Below are 21,887 nucleotides of genomic sequence, written 5' to 3'. Positions count from 1 at the left end.
TGTATTTGTAAAATTATAATATGGAATCTCCATAGTTCTACTTCGTTTACAGCTGGAAGTTTTATGCAACCAAGAAAATTTGTTTTTTAGCTTTTTCCTGTTTTATATGCTTCTATGTGTTAATTACTCTTTATTCTATGTTGGCGTGAAGTGTGTTAATACTATTTTGTTAAAGACATACTTACAGGAGCGTGGAGTACCAATGGGTAGCCCCACTTCGCCTTTAATTTGTGAGCTTGTCCTACGTAAATTGGAAAACTACATCCTACCTAACTTCCAGGAAGATATAGTAGTTTACGCAAGGTACGTCGATGACATCTTCATTTTGTGGAAGAATAAGCAGAATATAAACCGTTTCATAAACTTGGTCAACGATAACTCCTATGGCCTCACACTGAAGCTAGAACAGGAAAGTGAGCGACAGGTTAATTTCCTTGACTTGGAGATTATATGTAGAGAGGGACACATAGTAACAAAAGTATACCGCAAGTCGGCTTATCAACCTTACATCATTCCCAGGAATTCATCAGACCCGGAACACCTAAAATTAACGGCTTTTAAATCATGGATAAAGAGAGCTCACACGCATTGCACCAGCATATATGATACGTACAGAGAGTTAGGTTACATATGCGAAATAGCACTTCAACATGGTTACAGAAGACAAACGGTGGATACCCTTATTAAGACCTTCCAGCCACACAACCGACGTATAAAGGAGAACGAGCAGAAAGAAAGGATTGTCCTTAGTTACATACCGTTTTTAAACCAAGTTACTGAGAAAGTGGCCAGAAAAAGGAATATTTGCATAGTTTATAGACATAATCCCACGGTGTGTAGGCTTTTGAGAAATGATAAGGAAAGATATAGATACGATACCCTCACAAGAGTTTACTTGATACCATTGAGAGATAATGGATTCAACTCCGACCTAGTTTACGTAGGGGCTACCATGAGGAATTTGAAAAAAAGGATCGAGGAACATAAATATGCGGTCAATAAAAACATTGATAGTAAGGTACTTGCTGCATTCGCCAAGGAGCAGGATGTTACGGTTTATTGGGACAAGGCGGAGATTATTAAACCTACCAGATCAGCACAAGCGGTGAAACACATAGAAAAAATGGAGATACACAAGGCACATCTCAGCAAACACCGCATCAATCATAGAGACTCTGACAGTTTATCAACCACCTGGAAGTCTTTCTATAAAATGGATATGACGTAATTTTACGTCTCTGCAGAAGCCGCTTCACTTCATTCCTGTCTAATATTGTTTTTACCGTTGGGTAATTTATATAGGGGGACTAGAATTATTTTGGATGTTTAAATTTCACATTAGTGGTGACGTTATTAGGAACGCATTTACGTTTTCACCATTAGATGCACGACCAGTTTTTGAAATATTCGTTCTTTTTAAATTCGAATTTTTGTTTGTTTCTTGGTAAACATTAACTGATGAAGATCTCTTAAAGGGATCGAAAACGTTTTTATAGAAATTAACATTATGCTGGACACATTAAAGGTGTGAATATATTTAATTCTGATACTTAGTTCCAGTAAGCATTCCTTATTATTTGTTGATATACATCGCCTTTGAATTGGAATAATGAGTTATAGCACAATAAATGTGCCAACTCCAATATTTGCTGATGGTGGTTACAATCTTCTACTATTTTTAGTCACCATAATCTTTAGATGTCCCACTATTTTTAGAATGCTCAGTAATGGAAAAGATACTCCGTGACATGAAAAGTTAGCTGGAGTGTACACCATCCCTATGAGAGACCATAGATGGGATAAAGATTTAATATACGTGGGATCCACAAAAAGATCGTTGGAGGTAAGAATTCAAGAACACAAAGTGGGCATTGTACATAAAAGACATACAACCGCATTGGAACAGTATGCCACAGACCTGGATATACACCCATTTTTTAATGAGGCCAGGATAATATACACGACACAGCAAACACACCACTTACGATGGATGGAAGTGATATATACACATAAAGTAGCATGAGAAGAAAAATGTATCAACAATAAAGATGAGCTATCATTATCGATAGCCTGGCAAACTCTAGTTTATGATACATGATACTTCTATCAACTCCACATGTGCAAAATGGCGAAGAAGGTACGAGTTTCCTTAGAATGTTCCGTTTCAGAATTTCGAAAAAGATTCGTCCCATCGAATATTTTGTCTGTTGTTTGTTCACCCGAGGAAGAACCCGAGGTTCGAAAACGTTAGCGAAAGGAAAATATATCGAAAGTAGCACTGTTTTGGTTTGAAGTAGAAGTAAGTCTGATATTTTACAGTGTATCTGGATGTTTTTGTATCTTTATGACTTTTTACTGTTTCAAAATATTCATTAATTTTTGTGGTTCTCGAAGTCACTGGACTGCTCTTACTAAGATCTTCCTCTATTTGATGATAGTCTTCACTACTTAAGTCATTCAATTGATTTCGTTTTTCCTTTTCTTTGAGATTATCCTTACGTAATGTACCTCGCTCCCTTCTTTGCATATCCATTTGACTCATTTGTTGCGAAGATCGAGGTAAAGGACTTGGATTTGGTTCAATCCCGGCAATTAACAATAAACTTACAATTAAAACCAAAGATAATCTGTTTATAAATGTCCACTTCTTTGGAACCATCATATTATAGCTACTTAAGGCTTTCCAAATTCACCAATACGCACTTATCAAGCTCCACTAAAAAAGTTCACCAACACCTCCGATGACTAACACATGTCCCCCCTTATCAGAAGAATAATTATATAAGTAGTTTTAATAATTTTTATGATAATTTAATGAACTAATATTAGAAAAGATTATCATCATTGCTTGACTTTTACTTTCCTACTTGTAAATGAAAGTATTTGTCAAAGTTACTCTGAAAATTTTATTTATTTTTTAATTAACAGATAGTCAAGAAAAAGATATTGATGATTCTGGAAATAGAAAAACTCTTTGTGGCAAAACCAGTCATGGTGAAGAAAATGGAACATTATCTCCTGAACATGGTCAGATTAATGCAGGAAGATCATGTATTTGGGATGTTAATTGTGAAGATAAACCTTTCACTAAAGAAATATTCCTATCATTTGAAGAGTTTGTTTTAGCAGATAATGACAGTTTTACAATTTTGGATATATCTGGGAAAATTATATTTGGTCCATTTAGTGGGAAAAAAGGTATTAATTTTTATTGGAGAGATTTTGATTAATGATTTTACTAATACTTCTTCTTTAAATAAACTTTTGATATTTAAATGTTTTTTGTTAAATTATAAAATTTGAACTTTTTTTTTATTTGATATTATAAAAATCAAAATGCAACAAAATCCTAAAAGTATTATAATTTTGAATCTTTTTTAGAACATAGAAGAAATTTATATTTATTGATAGAATACATCAAATATATATTAAATAATAATAGAAAGAGTCACATTTTATTATTCTTCATTACATGATTGATTGTTTTGCCCATTTAATTTAATTTTAAACAATCTTATTTGTATAATATGAAAATGCTTAAGAAAAATTACATCAAATTACACCAGATTCAATAAATATGTACCACTAGTTGTTACCCACGACTTTTCCGGGCGGATTTTGCAAGCAAACACCATTTATATTCAGTATTTCAACAACGATAGTAATTGTTATATAACACCTACCGCTGAGAATTGCTGAAAATCAAACAAACTGTTTTCAGTTTGATCAATTTTCTGGAAAATTGATCAAATTGAAAACAATTTGTTTGATTTTCAGCAATTCAAACAAAATATCGCATCTAAAATAGTAGAGTAGAAGCCATTCTTCCGGTTAAGCCTTAATGCTTTCTCTCTCCCCCTCACGGGGGAATTTTGAAAAATCGCTTTTTAGTGTGCATTCCCATGGCATACCCTACTAAAATGCAGTTTAAAAAAATTGCATCTAAAATAGTAGAGTAGAAGCTGTTCTTCCAGTTAAGCCTTAATGCTCTCTCTCCCCCCCTGCAGGGAATTTTGAAAAATCCCTTCTTAGTGTGCATTTCCATGACGTATCCTAACTGCGTACCAAATTTCATCACTTTAGGTTCTGTGGTTTGCTCTGTGCGATGATGAATCAATCAGTCAGTCAGTCAGGACAAGTAATTTTATATATATATAGATGTAATACTGGATCGATTAAATCCAATGCACATAAATAAACCAAAAATATCCAGCTGAAATGATATACAGTTTAACTCGATTATAAGTCATCGGATATAACGACAACCCTAATATAACGTCAAATTTTTATCGTCCCATGATTTTACTATACTAGATAATGTTAAAAAAACCCACTTGTAACGACATAAAACCCTGTTTTAACGTCATATTTGAAGCACTCCCAAATTTTATTTAACAAAAAAAAAAATACTATGTGTTCAGTCAAAGGGTCAGAGTTCACTTTCCTAGAACGACTGTGGGTGGTGCTCTTTCCACCTGACTTCGGTGAAATGAAATTCACCACTTTTAAATGATGTGACGATCGTTTATTACGCGCTTATTTTTAAATTACTTAATTCTAAATTGTTAAATATTCTATTATTTTTAATATAACATATTATATCAAATAGTTTATAAAGAAATAATTGAATTATTTTTAATTGGTATACATTAATTTAACCTTTTGTTGCTTTTCGATTCAACATTATTCTCAAAACCGGAAGTTCCGCCATTATTGAAACTTAAGACAAATAGAAATTTCTTATAAAATGTAATTTTTGAAATTTTTAATTACATCGATGTAAATAAAGTTTATTTAAACATGTAGTTTGCATTTTTATACATATGATAATAAATTATTACTGTCATAATAGATACAGTATACTGTATTACCATTAAGAAATAATTTTACGGTAAAACATACGATGTAAAATTAGAATGGAGTTTATAATAGATTCTTAAACACACTTGGTATGTTTTATCGGACTGAAATTATGACCCCGCAGATAACGACACTTGGTTATAATGTCAAAAAATTGCCAGTCCCATGGATGACGTTATAAACGGGTTAAACTGTATACTAAAAAAGTAATGAAAAAAACAAACGTTTTTGGCCATTTTTAAACTGTAATCTTTAGGCCAGTCAAACATCAGTGTGAAAATGACTGGCTTTAACCTGAAGATGATGGTTTAAAAATTTTGAACCATTGAGAAAATTTGTTTTTCATTATTTTTTAGTATATATCATTTCAGCTGCATATTTTTGGTTTATTTGTGTGTGTTAACTTACACCAGCTTCCCTTTTTAGACATGAGATCAACCAAAATTGCCTTAATCTGAAACAAAATTGACCAAAGAAAGTTGTTTGGCTGTTTTGCTATACAAATTTCCCTCTGTGAAATACATAGTTGATGATCGTTAGCCAATGAAGACAGAATAAAGAACCACACACAGCAGATGATGGAATGAAGTATTTACAGTACAAGCAGCACGTGTGATTCTTATTAGTGTTAAGTGTTCAAAAGCAAGTGGAAGCAAAAAAGAAGGAAGCTGATAACATGCAGAATAATCTTAATAAAAGAACATCATCTTTCATGACTGATTATTTACAGAAGCCAAAGACTTTTCAAGTATTCGTGGTTTACTGGAAATACAGAAGCCACTGGTTATCGGGAGACAGAAAAAAAATGCGATATAACCGAGTAATAAAAATTCTGGGCTTTTACTAAACAGATTATACATGCTATGGAATCTCTATTTCTTTCATCAACAAGTGTTTCTGATATAAAATAAGCTTAGTTTTTCAATCCTGAATTTTATTTATGGTTATATTGAATTAATTGACGTTTACATAAACATCGATACCAGGAATGCCCATTTAGCATATTTGTTTCTTTAACAATGACATTGAAAGACAAATACTGTCAATATAAAAACAAAACATCAATTGCAATTTTATTATACAGTAGTATATAAATCACTTATTAGAAATTCATGTAGTTTATATTTTTCAATAAAAATTATAAAGTCTGTAATTGAAAATTTAAAAAAATAAATATTGAATATCTAATAGAACATCAAAATTTATAAAATTACAGAGTAAAAATTTTCTAAAAAGCAAAATAAAGTTACTACTGTATAAAAGTTTTAGAACTTTCCTTTCAGAATTAAAGAGATCTTTTCCTTACACATTATGCTGTGAATTCCAAATTTCACACCTAAAATTTCACACCTTTATGTGAATTGACACAATACCTTTAATTCACATAAAGGTGTGAAATTTGGAATTCACAGAAACTTGTAAATAAGGAGACTACTTAAAACTAATAAATAAACAACTTTTATATCAAAAAGAAACAAATGATAATAGATCTATCCACCTGTTCTGCATATTTAGCTCTTTCTGGTATTTGGTTGCAAATAGAAATTCAGTGGCAATTGGTAATTTAAAATTAATTGACTCAAATGCTTTTAAAATTTGGGAGACCAAAAAAACGTGATATAACAAGTGGCTACTATATTACAGTATATACAGAAATTTTTAAAATGTGTTTAACCATAACCATAACCACATAACAGAATAAAAAGAAAATAACAACTTTTACTGCTATTTTGCTGAGTTTTCTTTCTGTGTTTTCACTTTGTTTTGTCAGTATTGCATTCACTTTTATTCACTTTTTCTGTATTTCAACTCACTTTTCTCACTTTCTCAGAGGTGAAATAGCACTCCTAGGTAGTGTTGCCACCTTTACAAAATCGCTGACCTGGACGGCAGGTCAGGTTTGTTCGAACAGAAGTTCCTGACGCATGCGCAATGTCATTTTACAATGCAAAGAATAACGTGCATGCTGGTTCTAAATCAGTTACAGTTAGGGACTATGGACTTGTGTAGGAGTAACATAATAGCAAAAAAAAAAAAAAAAGTTGAGAGGCAGGTTGTGCGTAACAAGTCGGCATAAACAGAGTAACATGGCGGAATGGCAGATGAGTTTCAGTGAGTGTGGGGTCTTTCGTTGTTCAAATGGTGTAAATTTATAATAATATTTGCAAGAACTTTGTTTCATCGTAATTTCACAATTTGTACAAAACTCCCGGACAAAATTAATAGTTCACCCGGACAGTGAGTCAATTCCCTGACTGACTGGGTGAAAACCGGACGGGTGGTAACACTACTCCTAGGCCTGTTTTTATGATAATATATTCCAGGCTTGCAGAGTTTGTGCTGTAATTAAAAATTTGGCGCCATCAGTACTTATATTAAAATATAAAATATATAAATATATTGAAGCTACAAAATGTCTTCATTTTCCATCATTCACACTACACCAGTGACAGTCCAAAACAATTTTCACTTTCAGAGATGATCTTTTGAGGTTACACCTCACAAAAAATGAAAAATGGGTAGAAAGGTCATCTGGTGATTATGCCAATACCATAATTCACAATACAATTGAGTAAAATTAAAAATTTGGCTGATATTGTATGGTAATTATGGTAATGAAATTGTATATATTTTACATTTAATGTAAAATATATACAAGTATTCCTTGATTAATGTGGTTAATTAATTAAAACTGTTGCTGCATGTATAAAGGGATTGCCACAATTAATTTTGTGTGTTAATCAAATCCAGCATTAAGCAAGTGATACCTGTAAATATGTTGTTGATGGAAAATGAAGACATCTATAGCTTTAACATATTTATATATATGTGTATATTTTTGAAAATTAGTAGTGTTAAACACTGTGTTTTAGTTATTTTTACATTTTCCTAAAAGAGAACTATATTTTTAGTCAATACTGGTAAAAACTAGAAATAGACAATAACTAGAGAGACACAAAATACCTTATGTACAGTATTTCTCCAGCAACTTAAACTTTAATACAACTAATGTTTCAACTTGATTAATAAGCCTTCATCAGGTTTTTGAACAGGTTCTGTTTTTCGGAATCACTGTTCAAAAACCATTTTTAAAAAGGGTAGATCAGAGTCGCACATTGCAAATTTCTCGGAGTCAGACTTTTTTGTTTACCAACTTTACCACACTGGTAGCTCCTATATAAAAGGTTTTTGATTCTATACAGTTTTACTGTAAGGGGATCATGTAGACTCTTGAATTTTCCAAAAAGGCAAGACAAAGAATCCTATGTAGAGATGTTTGCAGCTCAATGTAAAGCATAACCCCTTGTTTCTTCAAGGCACAAATTATACATAGACTAATAGCCCTAAATATGAACAGAATGTTGTGTATAAAGGTTGATTTTATGTAAAAACTGTGTGCTATGATTCAAATGGTGCATTTGGAATTTGTTAACATGCTTTTTTTAAAAATTGTAATTTGAATGGTATACACTCTGTCTGAAGATGACATTTTGAAATGTCAAAAGTACTCTGTAATTAAAAACTTTGCAAGTAAACAACTTTAACACCAAAAGACAGTTTGGTTTATTCTTAATATAAATTTGGCATTGTTAAAGAACATATTTTTATATACCAAAAAATAGTTTTCACTTTTTCTTCAACAGAAAAAAGTCACAAATTTCTTTTAGCTTTGTTTTGTTTAACCACTCTGATATACTGCTTTACACTTAAACAGCAAATATATGGCTTCCTCATTTTGTTTGATTTGAAAATCATTTAGATCATTAATTTATTTAACTTTATTTAGTAAATTAATTCAAAATATTATAATTTAGAGATTTTGATTGCCTATTAAGCCTTAGCTCACTACATTATACAACCTTGACTTTGACCCGGAAAACCATTAATACAAATTTTTGATAAAATGAACTAACTACTATTCTCCTAGCAATTCATATTTACACAAGTTGACTGCATTATCTATCTACTGTATCTGTTCTGTTTTAGGTAATATGATTTCCAAAAACAAACTTATATTCCTTGCAGTATAAATTCTCTCTCAAAACAATAATATATTTAAGAAATTAAACTACAATTTGTTTGAAAGCAAATCAGTTGTATTAAGATTTAATTATTTTATTTATTATAGACCAGTTTTCAATTCTCACTGGAGTTAAGGTATTGAGAGCCGAACTACAAATAAGTCAAAATCTACCATCTTTTATAAGAAGATTTAAAGTTAATTATAATGCCAAAGGTAAAGTTTCCAAAAAATTTTATTTAAAATTTTATAAATAAATAAATTTTTAAAACTTGATAATTTAAAAAACAGCCAAAATTATAATTTAAAAAGCTATTGTTTATTTTATATGAAAAATAAAGAGCAATTTTTAAGAGAATTAATTTACTTAATTCTGTTACAAAGAAAATTATTCTGTTTCAGTTGAAAACATTTAATATTTTTAATTAAATTGATATGTAAGATTTAGTATTAAATTAATATTTTATTATAATTTTAGAATTATCTAGAAAGAATTTCACTTTAATGTAGTTTCAACTGAAGTAGAATTTTAGTTTAGAAAACTTAATGAATTTATGTCATTGTTTAAGTGGTTTAGTTTAAAGTTTATAAACTTGTAAAACAAAAAAATTTTAAATTTATTTGTTAAATGATTGCTAAAGCACTGGAAAAAATTTTTGTTTTATTAATTAGTTACATTATTAAATTTGTTTTAAATCTAAAAAAAAAAATTAATTTTCACATTATTTAAAAAGTATTTTTTCAACCTTGTGTTTTTGAAGTATATCATCTTACACCTCTAGCAATAAACAGATTTAATAGGTACACTGATGTTTTTGACCAGTATTGTGGTATGTATATATGGTTTGATTCACCTAATGATGGTCAGTCAAACCATACATTAGAAGTTTACAGTGTTGATATATTTTATAACAAATTCCAGTGTGGTAATCATGCAGATGAACAATACAAAACAAAGTTGTTGTTAATAAAATATTTTATTAATTGTTTGCGCAGATCTTCATACAATAAGTTCTTTGGAATCCCAACTATATTACTCCAATACATACAATATCGGGGTGATAAAAACTTTGTACAAATCACGGAGAGTGATACGATTTCGTGACAATGCCTTTTGTTTGTAACTTATCCCGAAATATTACGATTAACTTAAACTAACTTATGATCTAAAAGAAAATATAGAAGGAAAAGATGAGAAAAAAGAATAAGAGTCAAACAAAGATTTGCTGGTGGGGTACCTGGGATTTTCTGTTCGTCTGTTCTTCGCTCCTCTCGAAATGGAGACTTGCGCCAATTTCACCTTTGGCCGTCCCTTTCGCTCACTCCTACCTGATGATTCTTCGGTATTCATCAAAAGTTTCGATTTTTCATCCACTTCTATTTCATTCCTGTCCTTTCGGCCGACCTCAGCACTCTCTGTCTCAATCAGTGATGATGACCTGGACCCCCTTCCTTTCTTGTCCGCTTCTTCTCGACACTGGCTTGAGAATGAATCCTTTCACCCCCCCCAATTCACCTCATGGTTTTTACCACTCATGTTGCTTTCCTTTGTGTAATTCCACGAATATGTGTCCCCACCAGCGGGAAGAAAAGACAGTTAGAAAGTTTTTTGGAAATGATCTAGAACAAAGGACTAACGAAACTTAATATTAGGATTAACACTAAGGAAATATATACAAAATTATGGCGTATCGCCACACCAGTCTATGAGTAGCAGCTCTTGTGTTCTTTTGTGAAGAACATAGTTGATGATAGTTAGCCAACAAAGATGAATACACCAAATAAAGAACCACGTACAGCAGACGGTGGGACAAAGTATTTATTTTTACAGAATAGTTATAGGTTCTTAAGGATCCAACTTAATAACAATAAATGGTAATACAATGTCACCAAAAATTATCGGCAGACAAATGACAAGAATATTCCAACATGTACAGGAAACCAAGCTCGAGTAATGCACTAACTAATACTTAAAACTAACTTATACTAAAGAAGAGAGAAGCCAGAAAGGGAAGGTAATAAACAGCAAGATAGATAACGGAAAAGAATAAAATACCCGGGATGTACGAATGTTACACACTTTCAGTGGGAGGCCACACAGAACCCACGTGGACTGATTTCCAGTCGTTGTCTTCCCTTTCCATTTTTGTTTGTTTGTTTGTTCAAGACTTGCTGTATAGTCACTTCAATAAGTTTACTAATCCTTCTCAGATTAGTTCTGTTTCACCAGTTTCACTGATCTTGACAATACGAAGCACCATGTTCTCTGTCCTTACTTTACAAGGACAGGGTGAAAGATGATCCACTTGCTCCAACACAGGCCCTCAGGTGGCCTTTCCCCTCTTTGTTTCATCTGGTTCAAACAATTGTGAGAAGTCGGGGGTAGAGCATCAAACTCTAAACTTCTTCGATCGGCAATGGATTGGCGAGATCCACTCACATTGTCACTAGATGATTGTATTGTAGTGCTCCGCCACTATTTGTTCGTTTTTTTTTTTTTGTTGTATATTTGTATATATTGTATATCATTAGACTTAACTTCGCGTCACTGTATCGGGTTATTATCGCGTTATTACTGTATCTAGTTATTATCGCGTTATTGTGTATTGGGTATTATTTTATCGCGTTTTCTTTGTAACGGGTTCTCTTTTCTTTGTTTCGTCATTCTTTGACGACACGTGTCCCCTTTTGTTCCACCTTTGGGGGACGCGTGCAAAAGGGGCCTTGGATTGGTTGCCGAAGGATCACGTGGGAGATGGCAACAGCGAACGATATATATAGAAGGTCCTGAGGTAGAAGGAGACCTTTTTTCGGATCTTTGGAAGCCGAACGCTGTCCGTTGGGGAAGACCTGTGTCGAGCACGTGAGTGAGGATCGGAGAGCCCCGGAGAACAAAGGAGAAGTGTTTCAACAATCGAACTCCATCGGAGCCATAGGAAAGATTAATGAACTAAAGTGAATCAGTACAGACGTAGGACAGTCGAAGGTACAACCCTGAACAATTATATTTTTCTCCATGCGGGAATTTTGTCGGTACACTTGAGGCTGGAAGGGAATTTGTATGTAAGTTTTCTTTGTTCACCAGTTGGTGTTAGTTACTAATAAACACGTCTTCTGTAAGCCGACTTCTCTCTCCTTTTTTTTTGTAGACCGGTAGACCTCGGTCTAACCTCAGGGTCTTAACAGTATCAAATAGGAGGGCTAATTTTTGTCAAGAGGGGAGGAGTCACATGCAAATTGATAGGGGTCCAAGTTCCGAATAATTGAGTCAATGCCATGTTTAACGAAATAATAAATTTAATATATCTAAAACCCAGATTACAATATGCAGCTACTACTAAACATACAACACTGTGTTAAGTGTATATGGCTCACGTGAGGTGCTAGGGCTAATTTTCTCTCATACTATTTACCTTTAATTGAGAGAGAGAGTTTACAAGCATAATTGAAAGTATTCTACATTGTACAGTGGGCCATTGGTTCCCGATCTGAATGCAAGATATGTTTTTTGGTGAATGCATTCTTTTGCCTCCGTTTCTTTTAATAACAATATGAAATTAATAGTCACTTTTGGTCACTAATTTCCTGACACTTGCCACTTTTTTTAAACTATTTTCTAATAAAAGACTGTTCTGATTCTCTGTGATTGTAAATTGTAGGTAGTAAATCAAAACTGTGACAATTGCTCATCATTTTTATATGTATCATAGTCAGTTGTTGGTTACAAAGCCTCTGTTTGTAAGTTTTTCTGAAAGTTCCATTGCACCTTAGGCCTGGAGGGGCAATAAACCCAGAAGGGGAGCAGGAGTTTTCAGCTTTATTGGAGAAGCAGATGTAGGCAATCAGCAACAATTAGAGATTATAATGGATGTGTCGAAAGCTAACAGACTGGATTTGAATCGACTTAACAGCTAGGAAAAAGACGACAATTATGCAAAACGAGTCTCCAAGGAACTTCTCCAATTTTAGCATCTACCCTTCCCCATATTTTTAATCTATTCCATGTTGAAATTTTTCTCTGATGCATGTCACTTCACATTGAATTTTTGTCAATGTTAAAACTAATGAAAATTACATTTTAGAAAAATAATCATGTCTGTTGTATCATCCAAAATTATTTTATTATTTCTCACAAACAAAACAGACATGTTAAAAAATGTAAAAACAAAAATAATTATATTTCAGAAGTTTGTTTTAATATAAAAATTATAATGACTAGTGACATCTAGTATCAAAAATGTTCCGATGCAGAAACGAAATATGTCGGGTCCACCGGTCAAGGTCATTATGTTTCGACTCAAGATATTTCGGGAAGACCATGGGACAGGTTAATTAATTGTATACCAATGGTAGGATAATCATGTAAATAATTTCGTGAATCAGAATAATATATAATTGTTTCGAAAAGCGAACGAATGATTGTAACAGAAATGTAGAATACTGTAATAGTTGGATCACCTATGAACATTGTACAAGAATTGGATTTTATTTTAACTCAACTTCATGTTGGGGAAATAAAACTTACAAAACATTCTAAGTTTTATTACTGATGTAGATCTCAGCTAAGTATAGAATCTCTACACAGTATATACAGTAGACCTTAGTTATGCTACCAAAGATGCAATTAGAAAAGTTTAATAGAAAGGAATAACTGACAGAAAGATATTAGAATTTTGAAAAGACTGTGCAAACTGCTTACAAGCTGTAACCACCAAATTGATTAAAAAGTTACCACTGAAATACAATTAACCAAGGAACTGTCACACCTAATCCAGCTTATGCAAAGAATAGAGAAAAACCCACAAAAACTACTTGATATTACATTAGAAACTCTTGTGAATAATAAGTGTATAAATAAACGTTGCGAAAAGTTCACTGAGTTCAGCATTATATCCACATTTGCTTGTCGCAAATGTGGATATAATGCTGAACTCAGTGAACTTTTCGCAACGTTTATACGGTGTTTGGAGTGAATATTGTCATACCGACATTTAAGTGTATAAATGGTTGTACAGCTAATAAAATTGCTGAGCAATACAAAAACATTTTGTCATCCCCAAGAATTAGTGATATGGTTAAACACTACTCCAGACAGCATGATAGGTTTGATTCTTTCTGACATAGTCTGCCATATCAATGTGGTGAAGTAAAACAATTTGAAACATTTATGAAGATGATATTAATAATGTCCCATTGTAATGCTCATATGGAAAGTGGATTTTCCATCAGCAAAGAATGTTTAATGGAAAACCAAAAAGAAGAGACATTTGTAACTTACAGGAAAGTACAGTACATGATAGTCATGTCAGATGATAGATTAGAGAAATTGGATATATCAAAACAGTTGATTCGTGCAACTCATAACAGGAAGAATTACGATAAGAAAAAGAGCACAGTGAGAAGTTGATAACTACAGAAATGATGAAAGAGCTAAAGAAAAATACGGAGACAATTCTTGCAGAAGCTAATAAGAAGATTGGGAACATTGAGCAATTGTAAGAACTACAAAAAAAGACATTATTTTATTCTGTAATTAATAAAGAGTATGATTATTTTTTTTTTCAAACTTTACTTTTTAGCCATAGTTGTAAAGCTGTTTTTTGATTACTTTTTACTATTAAATTTTAAAACTGCACATGTGCTCATGATGGGTGGGTGTGCAGTTTCAAAGCAGAGTATGCTGGTTACCCGTATATATATCATTCCTTCTGCTTTGTAACCACTTTTTGAAATTATTTAAATTCATTACACACCTGAGAACCCTTGTGTAAGTCCAATAAATCATGTATGTAGAAAATGGACTAAGATTTTTGATTTTTCTCTTTCTTCAGATTTTCCTTGTGTCCAGTTTTTCTTAGAAAAGTATGAATCCAAAATGAACCCACGTTCCAAATTCATATTCTTTTTTATAGAATATTTAACAAAATTTCAAATTCAAAAATTATCCCCGTGTGCATTCTTTTTTTAGAATATTTAAAAAGTTTTAAAAACCTTCGATTATATGAAATAAATGGCGCATGCCATAGTGATTGAAAGGTTAAATTTAATCAAGATCAAATCAAAGCTTTGCAAGAATCAATATTTGCAAGAAAGTATGTTAGGTGAACTCTATAGAAAAAATGTCTGTCGCACATATGAAATACATTGTTCTTCCCTAAATATTATACATTCCTCCTTTGCTTCTGCCCTTATGCAACCCCACTATCTATGGCAGGGGTGACCAACAGTTTTTGCTCCAAGGCTGAATTGGAAAGAAAAATTTTTTCACGGGCCAAACAAAATATTAAAATTAAATCATGTTAAATACAAATATGCTGACGTGGGCAGCGGGTCAGGTTTGTTCAAACAGATGTTCCTGACACATGCACAATGTCATTTTACAATGCAAAGAAATGTACAAGCAAAAAACAACAAAAAAACAGGTCGACAGGCACTGTGCGTCACATGTCAGCGTTAACAGAGTGACATAGCGGAACGGCAGGTGAGTTTCAGTGAGTGTGGGGTCTTTCGTTCTTCAAATTGTGTAAATTTATAACAGACAAATACAAAAGTTGTAAATCTCTACAATAGAATTTTTTTTAAAAAATGAAGAAGTATTGCGAATCATCCATTCGACCAATTATTGGAAGTTAATTAGCTAATATTGAAAAATTAATCGCGGGCCGCATAAACCCATTACATGTGCCAGATCCAGCTTGTGGGCCGTATGTTGGCCACCCCTGATCTACAGCTTACTACAAAACAGCAAGGACATCACTGATCATCTACATCTACCGGGAGTATATAGTGTCCCAATAATAGACCTAAGATTCCAACGTAATCTACAGTACATTGGTTCCATCATTTGCTCCATAAAAAGGAGGCTAGAAGAGCATGCCTACAATGTTAATAACAAAAAAAAAAACACCGCACTGTCTTGTTACACATCCAAAGATGTGCATGCAGATCTTCTGAACACCATTCTCATGGTGGATATGACAATGGACATAACATGGATGGGTATAACAATGTAGTTACATCAGAGCCCAGGATGTACTAGAAATTTTTAAGGCACACACAAAGGAGAAATATATAAACTTTAGGGATGAACAATGTAGTTTATATGCATGGCAGACATTTTTTCTATAGTGTCCACCTAACAAATTTTCTTGCAAATATAAGATTGATTTGATCTTGATTACATTTGACCTTTCGATCACTATGGCGTGTGCCATTTATTTCATATAATCGGAGGCTTTTAAAACTTTTTAAACATTTTAAAAAAAGAATTCACGTTGGGATAATTTTTGAATTTGAAATTTTGTTAAATATTCCATAAAAAGAATATGCATTTGAAACTTGTGAATATGTTCATCTTGGATTTATACTTTTCTAAGAAAAACTGAACCTGAGGAAGATCTGCAGAAAGAGAAGGATTGAAAATGTTAGTCTGTTTACTATGTACATGATTTATTAAAGTTTTACAAGGGTTCTCACATGTGTAATGTAAAGAAATGCCAATCTATAGAGAGTTTGTGAAATTCATTTAAATTCATTCAATTTTAATGCAATTTGCAAGCTTTCAAAAATGTTTTATAGAATTATTACCCAAAACATTGCAGAATCACAAGGCATTTCTATTAGTGTTCCATGGAATACGAATAGAAATTAACTGGTTGGGAAACAGAATTAATAAATTAAAAAGCAAGAGCATAGCAAAAGCATTCTTCCAGCTCTTCCTTAAACATAACAAGCAAACATATTAAAGGATACAATTTTGTTAACATATTAAAACATATCACATATAACATTAATATATCACTCATGGCTTGCTGTGTGATATGCCTTTCTTGATTTTTACTTTCCTGGTGATTGATAAAAATAAGTGACCATCCAAGATTATTACATTTCTTGTATTTAGAAGACCTTGAAATGTTGCAAAATGGGGAAAAAATTGAGGGTATTTCTGTATATATTATATGGATGTTGTTTGTTTGTACAGGGACACAAATTTTGTTCACCCACTTTGAAGCTTATTCCAGTGTGCTTTTTGTCAAATAATCAACTCATATATAATATATATATATATATATATATAATTGGATATTTATTTTGTTATTGTGTTTGTATTGTGTGTGTATATAATATACAGGGTGGGCCAGCGAAAACGAAACGGCAGAGTGTTCGTGTTCGTCCAAGCAAAGCGCTCGGACAGGTCGATTTTACTCTCGAGGGGACATTTTTTGCAATAAAGTTTTTGCGATTCTGAATATTAACTAAACAATCATTTTTTTCGAAATAAATGCTTTTTTAGTTAATACAAAATAAATGAGTTTTTAAAATTTTTTGTTGTCTGTTGTATTCAAAATCACAAAAACTTTATTGCAAAAAATGTCCCCTCGAGAGTAAAATCGACCTGTCCGAGCGCTTTGCTTGGACGAACACGAACACTCTGTTGTTTCGTTTTCGCTGGCCCACCCTGTATATATTTTGAAAGTTTACTTTGAGTTGTATTAATGTGAAATAATTACAATGTATTTCAATAATTCTACATTAATGGAACTGGAGAAGGATCTCCAGAAAATCAAAAATATTTGTTAAATGTATTGTTGATTTTAAAGATTTTTGAGTATTTTAACAATAGATTAATATAAAATATAAAATCATGCTATGTATTATAGATAATTGAAGTTTCTCTTTCTTTAGTTTGTGTCAATCAAATAACTACAAAAGTTGGGACAGGAACCTGTCCCTTATATAATTCCCAAAACAGAATGAATAAAAATGTTTCCTGCAGTTGGCTCTTTAATTTACCTGAAGACACTGTTCAAAGTATTTCATTTGAAAAATTCAGCATTCCAGGAGGACAGCTTTTTGTTACAGGAAATGTTGATCCAAAACAATCTTACTCAGGTGAGAGATCACTTTTGTTGTTATCAAAACTTTTTGCAAATTGTTTTTAGAATATTTGGGAAAACTTATTTTAAAATAATTTACTTTCATTTTTACTTCATTCTCAAATTTCTCAAAGATTCAAAGATAAGTGTATTTATCTTTATGAATATAAATCTTAAAATTCATCAACATATGGCTTTAGACATCATTCAGATTTTTTGCTAGTATTGGAATAGTGTACTGTACATCACTCTTTTCTGTTCTGTAATTTTGTTCTTCTATCATCTATTCCCAATTGCTTCAAATCTGTTAAAATAATGAGTAAAAACATTACCTTTTCTTCTTATTTACTTCTTTACTTAACTTTAATAACAAGCAATACACATTTACATCTTTACTTTCCACCGTACAACCTTAATCTACAACCTTAATCCGAACAACAGGATGAAAACTCGTCGACCAACAACTTTTTATAAGTGTTGCCAGATGAATTTACATCAGTTAACACATCTCCTTACATTTATGTTGCAACACAACAAAAAAACTGTCAAATACAAGAAAATTGACTTCTAACTTGGCAACTCTATTAATAACTTATCTTAATCTTACACATCTTATATTCTATTCTTTTACATTTAGCATCTCTTGTTTTTAATGTCAACAATAACTTGTTTATCTTTACAGCAAACCAAAAGATCATCAACAAATAATAAAATGTAAATTGTCAAATCATTCTCCTTTTAACCTACAGGCAATAATCATATTTACTCCTGTAAAAATCAAGAGTAGTCAGAAAGTCATTAAAACACTCATACCATGCACAAGGACTTTCTTTTAATCCATATAATGATTTATTTAATTTATAAACTCTATCAGTACCATCTTCATAACCAATTGGCTGTTTTATATAAACTTCAGAAAAAACTTTACCATTTAAAAATGCTGTTTCTACATCCCCATTTGATAAATATTTAAAGAATTTTGACAACAGTAAGACAACAACTTTAAAGTCAGCATTTTAGCAACAGGGGATAAATGTCATCAATACAATCAGTTTGGTGAAAACCTCTTACCACTAACCTGGCTTTATATTCACTTTCACTCTTCTTTCTGTATATGCACTTCAGATCAACTACCCTTTTGTCCTAGGGAGGCTTGCTTACAAGTGTCCATGTATTGTTTATCACAAGACTATTCATCTCAGAATTCATTGCTGCTTTTCATTTCTTAGAATCATCACATGTCATCACCTCCTGAAAATTTTCTGGAACCATAGCATCACAGTAATTAATTTACACTTATATAGTAATAACCAAATTATTCATCAAAACGGAGTGGATGTTTAATTTTTCTTCCTGATCTTTTTTCTTTCTTTTTTTCTTCATCATTACTATTTTATTCATGTGTATTGTCTTTTGTCATAGCCTTTTCTTTCTGATTTGTACTAGTGGAATCTTCTATTTCCTTCTCCTTTGTTTGGTCTGACTCCTTTTGTCTTCTTCCTTATCTTCATTTTCTTCTTCATTCTCATTTTCAAATCCACACAATGTTACATTTTCTATTATGTCACAGTGTCTAGCTATTATAACTCTGTTATTCATCAATACTTTATATCCTGTGTCTGTATATACAAGTAAAATTCCAACTTCTGCTTTCTTACCCCACTTACATTTTTGTTTTTCTTCTGGAATTCTTACAAATACCTTACTTCCATATATTTTTAGATTTTTTACTGATTACTTCCTTTTGAAAAATATTTTATACGGCATTTTTCTCTCAATGGTGTTAGTTTAAGGTTCTGTTTTTAAGATATGCAGCTTTTTTAATTACTTCTGGCCAAAATCTTCTTTCAATCTTTGCTTCTGATAAGAGACATCTCCCCATATCCATTAATGATTGATTGTATCTTTCTGCAGTTCCATTTAGTTCGTGTACAGTACCTATGCTGGACAGGATTTTATTATTATTCCTTTTTCTTTTGCAGACTTAAAAACTCTTGCATTCATATACTCCTTCCCATTGTCACATTGCAGTTTCTTTATCATCTTTCCAGTGAAGTTTTGTACTTCATTAACATACTGCACTAAGCATTCATATACCTCATCTTTTGTCTGGATACAATAAACTTTAACTATTTTGCTATAGTGATCTATGAAGTTTAAGAAATATTTTTCTCCAAGATTTCCTGTAGTTTGATGTGGTCCATTTAAATCTGTATATACAATTTCTAATATGTCTTCTGCTCTTCTTCTGTTACTATGAAATGGTAAGTTATGCATTTTGTTTTCAATACATGTAGCACACTTCAAATATTCTGGTTCAATATCACTGGGTAGTCTGTCCAATGATTCATTTTTACACATTATTTCCAAGTTGTTAAAATTGATATGTCCCAGTGTTCTATGTAGTTTTTCTTTTATAGTTATATTGCTTTTACTCATGTTTGCTTGTGATTTTCTTTCATTGATATAACTTTTCATTTTATATAGTTTATCCTCTTTGATTGCAATGGCTATCAGCTTTCCATATGGGTTTTATATTTTTGAGAATTCCCTCTTGTAACAACTGAATGTTTGTCTGTGATTTTCGAATAACTTAACAAGTTTGCCTTCATATCTTTTACATAAAAAACATTTTTCAATGTCACCTCAGAATTTTGTCCATAAACTGGGAAACAAGTTTTAATATTGCCAATTTTTGTAGCTTCTAATATTCTTCCTTCACCAATTTTTACTTTTACTGATTCCTTCAATGTCTCACAGGTTTCAAAATACTTATCAGTGTTAATAATATGATCTGTGCAAACACTAGAAAGTAATCGTTCTATTATATCTTTCTGTGGCTTTTTGTTTTTACTTGTTGTATAAGTATTGTTTGCAATGGTAGTCTGAAAACTATTTCCTTGATATTCATGTATGCTTTGATGATAATTTCCTCGTCCTCTCTGAAAGTTTCTGGCATTGAACAATCCACATCCTCGTTAAACAGAAAAACTACAACTTCAACCATGGTTTTTAATTTCAGAATGGCAATTTCTTTTTTAAATGGCCAGGTTTACCACAGCTGAAACATTTCAACTTATTGTGAAATGATAACCTGGCTTCAGCTCGAAATACATTTGATCTATCATTTCACTCTTCATCAGAATTTTCCTCTGCACTTTTTAACTTAGTTTGCTTTTCAGATAGTCAACAGTTCTCTCCTTTTCTGGTAAAACATCTATTAAATGAGTAGATTAATATGTACTTTATTAAAACTTGATAACCATTATGTTTAATGTTTTAATTTAGATAAATTTAAGTAATTGTTATTTAGGAACTATAAATTTTTGTTGTTACAGGAAAAGTTCATCCTTCTGACGTGTTTATTAAACACACTGGAAATATTACATTGAATTTCAACACATTATTCCAGAATGAATTCTTATTTACCTATAATGAAGTTATGCCTGGTAAGAAAATATATTATATTATGAACAAATAAATAACTTAATATATTAAATTTATTGTTTAATTCTTAGCTGTTATCCAACATAAGAATGTGATCATACTTGGAAAATTCTATTCTAATAAAAATTCATTTTATATGTGAAGTTAAAATTACTTTACTGGAAATTATTTTTTGACCTTATTTTTCTGATTTATATCAGATTTACAGTTTGAATTTTCTCGCAACTTTAGAATTGGATATTTGTTTCTAAATGAATTATATTGATTTTTTAATCATATAGAAATATTTTCTTTGTTTTAAATTGAATAAAAAATAAACTCAGTATAGAACTCATTGGATGTAAACTTACTTATCTTACTTAATAATGTAAACTTACTTATTGGATGTAAAGAAAATGCATTAATATTTTACACAATTAATCTATGTATTATATAAATCATACCCGAACCCAGCAGAATTAAATAAAAAACTTGAACCAACACCTTAATGTTTGCTGAGAGATTTTTTAATGTAACAAATGTTTTCGATCTATTCGTTAGATCATCGTCAGGTTAAAAAGAATATCTCTTAAATGGAACACCAATTTCAAAATTCAAAACATCAATAACCAATAACATTAATAAAATAACTGATACATTATAAAAGATACAACAAATGTAATATAAGAACTTATTACTCGTAC

General features: G+C 31.5%; 1 protein-coding gene across 1 annotated transcript in view; it reads left to right on the top strand.

Annotated features, from left to right (window-relative positions):
* Nucleotides 1-21,887, top strand: part of LOC136987591 (cubilin-like) — a 133,128-nt gene that overhangs the window by 48,840 nt on the left and 62,401 nt on the right. Inside the window, exons 7-10 of the mRNA XM_067285352.1 lie at nucleotides 2,929-3,198; nucleotides 8,990-9,097; nucleotides 17,567-17,773; nucleotides 21,096-21,206. Coding sequence (XP_067141453.1) covers nucleotides 2,929-3,198; nucleotides 8,990-9,097; nucleotides 17,567-17,773; nucleotides 21,096-21,206 — 696 coding nt within the window. The remainder of the gene's footprint in view (nucleotides 1-2,928; nucleotides 3,199-8,989; nucleotides 9,098-17,566; nucleotides 17,774-21,095; nucleotides 21,207-21,887) is intronic.

The sequence above is a fragment of the Centruroides vittatus genome, unplaced genomic scaffold (genome assembly GCF_030686945.1).
Source record: "Centruroides vittatus isolate TY-2023 unplaced genomic scaffold, ASM3068694v2 scaffold_2520, whole genome shotgun sequence".
Classification (NCBI taxonomy): domain Eukaryota; kingdom Metazoa; phylum Arthropoda; class Arachnida; order Scorpiones; family Buthidae; genus Centruroides; species Centruroides vittatus.
Note: the sequence above shows the minus strand (reverse complement) of the source record. Positions and strands in the feature narration are given on the sequence as shown.